The sequence below is a fragment of the Salvelinus sp. IW2-2015 genome, linkage group LG15 (assembly GCF_002910315.2).
Source record: "Salvelinus sp. IW2-2015 linkage group LG15, ASM291031v2, whole genome shotgun sequence".
Taxonomy (NCBI): domain Eukaryota; kingdom Metazoa; phylum Chordata; class Actinopteri; order Salmoniformes; family Salmonidae; genus Salvelinus; species Salvelinus sp. IW2-2015.
Genome location: NC_036855.1, coordinates 60,565,468 through 60,574,021, shown reverse-complemented (window position 1 = coordinate 60,574,021; position 8,554 = coordinate 60,565,468). Strand labels below are relative to the sequence as shown.

Sequence of the window (8,554 nt, the reverse complement as noted above, 5' to 3'; positions counted from 1 at the left end):
CCTATATGTATTGTGTATTGTCTATTTTAAGTTTAACCCTGAGTTGAATTGAAATAATAGCTGTTTAACTCTGTGAAACCTACTCTTTGGAATGATTTCGATAGCAACAGTGAATTGAGTTATTAAGAGATCGCTCAATAATCATTCTCACAATAGCACATTGTTAGTAGTCAGTGACAAATATCAACGCTAAAATGGGCTTGGTTAAAACCCAGTATTGGAGACGAAATGAATAGCTGTAGATAGATCAACTCTCCAGTAGGAAGTGCTGCTCAGCCTATAGTTTGTTTATAATAGTGGTTATAACTTTGAAGATCTGACTTTGTTTCAAATGTACAAATTCAACATATATAATACAATGTTTGTCTATGTTGAAAATCCGTTACAATGATTGCAAAATCCTGTGGTTGAAATTCCACCCTCAAAACAACAGTTTAGGTTATTTACTTATTTTTTTTAATCCAATGTATTTTCCACATAGATTCCACACCACAATTACGTTAAAACGTTGATTCAACCAGTTTGTGCCCAGTGTTATCAACCATATAATTACAACTTGAAAGAATTACTTTGTTGATCGAAAATAGACAAGTTATGAGTAAAAGCACACACTGTCTACAATTCGCGCGTATAAATGCGCACTGTCCACACTCAGTCAACTGCTGACCATTGGAGTCAATATTGACCAATCAAACACTTATTGACCAATAACGCACTTAGATCCAACGAGTGCACCCCTGGCGGTAGCGGTGGTTATGGGGGACAGTTTCAAGGAAGAAAAAAGATTAACAGGTCAYGTCTGTCGAGTGTACAAAATACACGTGTAGTAGGCTACTAAAGGGGAGGAGGGGTTACGTCCTAAACTACCGGAGAGACGCCCATGCTCAAGCTCACACTACTTATCAACTGTCTGTCTGTCCTGACAAGACTGAGACATCAGATGTCCGCGGGAAATATGGAACTCGAGGGCAAAAGAAAAATGAAGGAGCAATGTGCCCTAAGGAAGGACATCATCAAAGAGTTCCTGGCAGAATTTCTGGGGATATTCGTATTAATAGTAAGTACATGGACACTATCCCTCATCACCTGACTGTCATTTAATAGCCTGCTTTAAAGCTGCAACAATATGGTAATAAGGTGTCAAAATTGTTCTCAGGGGACTTGATCTGTCAACAGGGATATCATGTTTTGACATGTTTAGGTGCTGACTAATATATCCTGATAATGTGGCTTCTCTTTGATGTGCTCATCCATAATTCTGGTATGAGAAAGTCCTTGGGAGACAATTGAGACATCTAGAGAATGTTGTAATGGCAAGTTTGACAGGTGGGGGATATGAGGGGGAGAATTAATGGGATGCTTGGTGTTTTCAGCCACAAAGAAAAACATGATCAAATACAATAAACCTTTACTGGCATGCACCATTCACCATGCACCATGCACCATGCACCATGCACCATGCACCATGCACCATGCACCATGCACCATTCCATATGATGTATGATCATCACAGGGATTTGACATTCATGTTTCTTTAGAATGTATCTAATCTGTGAATAAATAGACCCAATTTATGTAGCATACTGCACACCATTATATTTCCGCAAAGTTTAATTATTTGATGAACAAGGCTGAAAATCATCATATGATAGCATCAATTAGCATAAGATATGCTAAATCTTAGCATAAGATAGACCACCTGGTCCAATTCACTGTTCATTTTTCCCGTTAACAGACATACACACTCTTTCTCTCTGCATTATTACTGCGGTAAAAATTCACACATTTCCCCATCATCACCAAGCTTGGAGGGAAACACTGTTTACTGAGGTGAAATCTACAGGGGTCCTTAATAAGCTGACCTGTCTTTTGCCTTCCACCTGTCCCCTCTAGGTTCACCTCCCCGTCCTGTCCTGTCTGTCTGAGTGGCACAGCTCAGTGGCTGGGCTTACTGAGGCTCAGTCTCAGTGGGCTCAGTGAGTCAGTGGTCATCCTGATCAACGGCACAACATAAATGGACTAATCCACTCCTCACAACAGAAGCAGCTATTTTTGGACAAAATCATTATTTCAACACTTTTGTTTTGATTTACTTGTCCTTCTAATAAAAAAAAATGAAAGGATTAATGATAATTTCCCATGCTTCAAATGGGACATCTTCTATGGCATTCTTCTTACAGGGTTCAGGGGGAACGCACTGATCTAAAAGGCCATCTAATTAGAAATGAAGGCTGTAGAACAAGAGGACTAGTCTTTTGTGCAAAATTAGAAATGTAAAAAAAAAAACGACTCTTTCTTCCTCCTGCCAACATGTTTTTGCTTTTGTTTTTTGTCTCTGTCTCTGTCCCAGCTCTTTGGATGTGGCTCGGTGGCCCAGACAGTGCTGAGTAAGGGAGCTCTGGGAGAACCCCTGACCATCCACATCGGCTTCACTCTGGGGGTGATGATGGCCGTCTACGTGGCTGGGGGAGTTTCAGGTGAATACCATGCCTCCTTTACATAACTTTTGATTCACAACATCCATTTCTACAGTCCACTCTGCACATAGCCAGCATACAGTTTTCTAACACCCCAAAAAGTTGATTTTGCAGTATGATTGAAGTTGCAACACAACAAGTGTGTTTAGTGTTGAGACTTTTCAGTTGGTCAGCACCTCACTTTATAGGTCAGGCCTTTTTTATGTCATTATATCCTCTTTTGTATATATCCTTTTATGTCATTATACCCTCTGTACAAAGGCCAAAACAAGTTATTCAATGGGTTCTCCTATGGGGACAACCGAAGAACCCTTTAAGGTTCTAGATAGCAAWTTTTTTTTAAAGAGTGTACCGTTGCCCTTGAGYAAGGCACTTAACCCCCCACAACAACAGCTCCCTGGGTGCCCAGTGTGGCAGCCCCCTGCACCTCTCCAAAAACCTGCTTCATGTTGTCTCAGAGGGTTAAAAGCAGAGTCAAATTTTGTGGAATTGACCAATTAAAGATCTTCATATTAAAAAGGGTTGTTTGTAATATGTGAGCAGGACTCAAAGGTCACCAATGGTTTGTTGTCTTTGATGGAAACGGCTTACTTTGCCATTGACTTTGGACATGTATGTCTGGCTCTCTTTGCTCTCAGATACGCTAAACTCTTATTAAAGACAACAATGTACTTCCCACATGTCTGGTAACTGTGTGTTATTCTCGCTCCATGGGATATTCTCTCACAGGTTCACCTGTTCTATGTTTGAAAAATGAGGAGATGATTCCATCCCTGTTGTCTGGTTACAGTTGAAGTCGGAAGTTTACATACACCTTAGCAAATACTTTTAAACAAAGTTTTTCACAATTCCTGACATTTAATCCTAGTAAAAAATGACTTCTTAGTTCAGCTTAGATCACCATTTACTTTTAGAATTCGAATGTCAGATAATAGTAGAGATTTCTATTTCAGTTTTATTTCTTTCGTACCTATGCAGATGTTCAAGCAGAGATTAATACGTCAGCATAATAGTTATTTGGAGAATGTATATTTGTTATATTCTTTTACTCCAGTGGGTCAATGATGGACAAGTCTTAGTATTGTCGTGCCTTAAATCAACTGGCAATTCAGGTTAGTCTCACAAGCTTTCTCCACAATAGGTTGGGTGATATTTGCCCATTTCACTTCCTGAGCAAGACTGGGTGTAAACATGCAGTCAGCGTTTTGTTAGGCCATCCATTATGCTCGCACACAGCAATGTCTTCAGTTCTACCTCACAATTAAATAATATTAGGATTGACGGTCAGAGAGCGTTTTTGATATGGGCTACCTCTCAATAACTTGATACTTTGTTGTCCTTAAGCCATTGGAAGTATGCTTGGGGTCATTGTTCCATTGGAAGATGCATTAGCGACACAGCTTTAACTTCCTGACTGATGTCTTGAGATGTTGCATCAATATATTCACATAATTTTCCTGCCTCATGAAATGCCATAATATTCGTGAAGTGCACCAGTCCCTCCTGACCCAGCCAAGCACCCACAAACATGATGCTGCCACCCCGTGCTTCACGGTTGGGATTGTGTCTTCTCACAGCTTGCCAAGCCCCCCTTTTCTCTTCCTCAACATAAAAGATTGTCTTATTGGCCAAACAGTTTTATATTTTGTTCATCAGACAGAGGACATTTCTCCAAAAAGTATGATCTTGTCCATTGTGCAAATGCAACTTAGTCCTCTGTTATGCCCTCGGTTTGGAGCAATGGCTTATTCCTTGCTGAAGTGGCCTTTCAGGTTATGTCGATATAGGACTCGTTTTACTGTGGATATAGATACTTTTGTAACTGTTTTCTAACGCATCTTCACAAGGTCCTTTCCTGTTGTTCTTGATTGATTTGCATTTGGCACCAAAGTAAGTTCATATCTCGAAGACAGACGAACGGATCTCCTTCCTGAGCGGTATGACGGGTGCGTTGTCCCATGGTGTTGTATACTTGCGTACTTTGTTTGGACAATGGACGTGGTACCTTCAGGCACTTTGGAAATTGCTCCAAGGATGACAGACTGTTAGGACTCTTGGCTGATTTCTTTTATTTTCCATAATGTCAAGCAAGATGCACGCCGTTTTGAAAGGTAGGCCCTTGAAATACATCCACATGTACACATTCCTATTGACTCAAATGATTAGTCAATTAGCCTATCAGAAGCTTCTAAAGGCATGACATCATTTTCTGGAATTTTCCAAGCTGTTTAAAAGGCACAGTCAACATTTAGTGTATGTTTATTATATATATAAATAATAACATATTTCACCTTTATTAACCAGAAGTGAGAAAAGTTCTCATTTGCAACTGCGACCTGGCCAAGATAAGCAAGCAGCAGTGCTGCGACATACAACAACACAGAGTTACACATGGAATAAACAAACTACAATCAAGAATACATAGAAAATCTATATACAGCATGTGCAAATGAGTAGGATAAGAGAGTAATGCGCAATAAATAGCCATGGTGGCGAAGTAATTACAATAAAAGCAATTTAAATGGAATGGTAGGATGTGCAGAAGATGAATGTGCAAGTAGAGATACTGTGGTGCAAAGGAGCAAGATAAATAAATAAATACAGTATGGGATGAGGTAGACTGGATTGGCTATTTACAGATGAGCTATGTACAGGTGCAGTGATCTGTGAGCTGCTCTGACAGTGGTGCTTTAAGCTAGTGAGGAAGTAAGAGTCTCCAGCTTCAAGAGATTTTTTGCAGTTCGTTCCAGTCATTGGCAGCAGAAACTGGAGGAGAGGCGGCCAAAGGAAGATTGGCTTTGGGGTGACCAGTGAGATATACCTGCTGGAGCACGTGCTTACGGGTGGTGTGCTCTTATGGTGACCAGTGAGTGAGATAAGGTGGGGCTTTACTAGCAGAGACTTGTAATTGACTGGAGCCAGTGGGTTTGGCGATGAGTATGAAGTGAGGGCCAGCCACAGGAGCATTACGCAGTCGCAGTTGGTGGTAGATATTATGGGCTTTGGTGCAAAACGAGCACTGTATAGATTGCATCCAATTTGTTGAGTAGAAGTGTGTGAGGCTATTTTGTAAATGACATTGCCGAAGTTGAGATGTGATAGGATAGGTATGGTCAGTTTTACGAGGGTATGGTTGGCAGCATGAGTGAAGGATGTGTTGTTGCGAAATAGGAAGCAAATTCTAGATTTAATTTTGGATTGGAAATGTTTATGTGAGTCTGAAGGAGAGTTTACAGTCTAACAGACACTTAGGTATTTGTAGTTGTCCACATATTCTAAGTCAGAACCGTCCAGAGTAGTGATGCTGGATCGGCGGCAGGTGCGGGCAGCGATCGGTTGAAGACATGCATTTAGTTTTACTGCATGTTTAGAGCAGATGGAGGCCTCGGAAGGAGAGTTAGTATGGCATTGAAGCTCATCTGGAGGTTAGTTAACACAGTGTCTAAAGAAGGGCCAGAAGGTATACAGAAATGGTGTCGTCTGCATAGAGGTGATCAGAAATCGATAGCACAGCGCAAAGGGACATCATTAATGTATACAGAGAAGAGAGTCGGCCGAAGAATTGAACCTGTGTGGCACCCATAGAGCCTGCCAAGAGGTCTGGACAACAGACCCTCCGATTTGACATACTGAACTCTAGCGAGAAGTAGTTGTGTGAACCAGGCGAGGCAATCATTTGAGAAACCAAGGCTGTTGAGTCTGCAATAAGATGTTGTGAGTTGACGTGAGTAGAAGCCTTGGCCAGGTCGATGAATACGAGCTGCACAGTAATGTCTCTTATTGATGGCGGTTTATGATATCGTTTAGGACCTTGAGCGTGGCTGCGGTGCACCCATGATCAGCTCGGAAACCAGATTGCATAGCAAGAGATGTACGGTGAGATTGAAACATGGTCTGTAATTGTTTGTTAATGGGCTTTCAAAGACTTAGAAAGGACAGGGTAGGTAGATTATGTCGTGTAGTCTTTGGTCCTAGAGTGTCTCCCCCTTTTGAAGGGGATGGGTACCGCGGCAGCTTTCAATCTCTGGAATCTCATACGATACGAAAGAGAGGTTGAACAGGCTAGTAATAGGGTTGCAACAATTTCGCAGATCATTTTAGAAAGAGAGGCTCCAGATTGTTCTAGCCCGGCTGATTTGTAGGGGTCCAGATTTTGGAGCTCTTTCAGAACATAGCTATATTGATTTGGGTGAAGGAGAAGTGGGGGAGGTTTGGGCAAGTTGCTGGGGGGAGCGCAGGGCTGTTGATCTGGAGGTAGGGTTAGCCCGGTGGAAAGCATGGCCAGCCGTAGAAAATGCTTATTGAAATTTTCAATATTGTGGATTTATCGGTGGTAACATGTTTCCTAGCCTCAGTGCAGTGGGCAGCTGGGAGGAGGTGCTCTTATTCTCCATGGACTTTATCACAAGTGTCCTCAGAACTTTTTTGAGTTTGTGCTACAGGATGCAAATTTCTGCTTGATTGAAAGCTAGCCTTACTTTGCCTTAGTACTAGACTGTTTGTATATTTGTTCCTAACTTCCCTGAAAAGTTGCATATCACAGGAAGGCTGTTTCGATGATAATGCAGAACGCCACAGTGTAAACTTCTGACCCACTGGAATTGTGATACAGTGAATTATAAGTGAAATAATCTGTCTGTAAACAATTGTTGGAAGAATTACTGGTGTCATTCACAAAGTAGATATCCTAACCGACTTGCCAAAACTATAGTTTGTTAACAAGAAATTTGTGGAGTGGTTGAAAAACGAGTTTTAATGACTCCAACCTAAGTGTATGTAAACTTCCGACTTCAACTGTAGATCACAGGAGAGAAAGTAAAGAGTACAGTCATGGATCACTAACACTCTCCTGTGTGCTTCACCCTAACTTGTGTCCTGGGGAAAAGTCCACATACAGTAACAGAAATGGACTGTGGAGACCTAGGTCATCACTAGAGACTCAGCAACATRGMAAAATGATACAGAGAACATCATGTTAGTATTCCATAGCAGTCTGGACTCAACGTGGGTACCATTTAGTATTACCCTAACTGGGGGAGAGGCACAGAGGAAATGGAAGAAATATGTAATAGCTCGATTACCCATTCCTAATACCTGGCTGCTTCTTGGTGTCAGAGGATGAAGTGTGCCGGCTAGATTTACAAGGCTGGAGTTGTGTGTCCTCATGTCCAGGAGGACTTTATTGGGTACATTCCATAGAGATTAAAGCGAGGAGAGCCCTCTCCCTCTCGCTTCGGCAGCAAMAATGACACAGAGGGATAACATTAGGGGGAATCACTTTTTAAATGTCACGCTGCCTTAGGTGAGCTTGCTGAGCAAGGTGGAGAGCGGTTTTTAATCATCAATCAAGGGTTTCATTMTGTCTCAGCGAGGCTTTACGTAATGGGGGATGATGAGTTGTAATTTGAAATTTCCGTGGTAATTTCCATCACAATTGGGACATAAAAGAGCAACGACGTGATTAGAGCTTTTAATGCCCACCCCCAGGATAATATGAACACTGTAGCATATGAGCTAATATGAGTGTTATATGAGCCATACTCAATGTGCTTTCATCTGAGAAAATCCAATGTTGGCAGAGTGTGAGCTTAGCCTTTGTGCTGTATCTCTAAAACTCAACCGAGGACCACCCCTCATCCTCAATGCCTGGTTTACAGCTACAGCAGATCAGACCAGAGTGTTGGGAAGCCAACATTTATGCCATGTTTGGAGGAGCTTCCTTGAGCAACAAATATATATATATATTTTTTWWATTTAACCTTTATTTAACCAGGTAGGCCAGTTGAGAACAAGTTCTCATTTACAACTGCGACCTGGCCAAGATAAAGCAAAGTAGTGCGACACAAACAACAACACAGAGTTACACATGGAATAAACAAACGTACAGTCGATAACACAATACAAAAGTCTATATACAGTGTGTGCAAATGAAGGAAGATWAGGGAGGTAAGGCAGGCAGTAAATAAGCCATCGTGCCAAAATAATTACAATTGAGCAATTAAACACTGGAGTTGTCACGCCCTGACCTTAGAGAGCCTTTTTATATCTCTATTTGGTTTGGTCAGGGTGTGATTTGG

At 41.5% G+C, this 8,554-nt stretch overlaps 1 protein-coding gene across 1 annotated transcript in view; it reads left to right on the top strand.

Annotated features, from left to right (window-relative positions):
• Positions 1-752: 752 nt before the first annotated feature.
• The window catches only part of LOC111974439 (aquaporin-9), a 30,892-nt gene continuing 23,090 nt past the window's right edge, over positions 753-8,554 (top strand). Inside the window, exons 1-2 of the mRNA XM_070447390.1 lie at positions 753-1,057; positions 2,351-2,477. Of these exons, the coding sequence (XP_070303491.1) occupies positions 881-1,057; positions 2,351-2,477 (304 nt within the window). The 5' untranslated portion in view covers positions 753-880. The remainder of the gene's footprint in view (positions 1,058-2,350; positions 2,478-8,554) is intronic.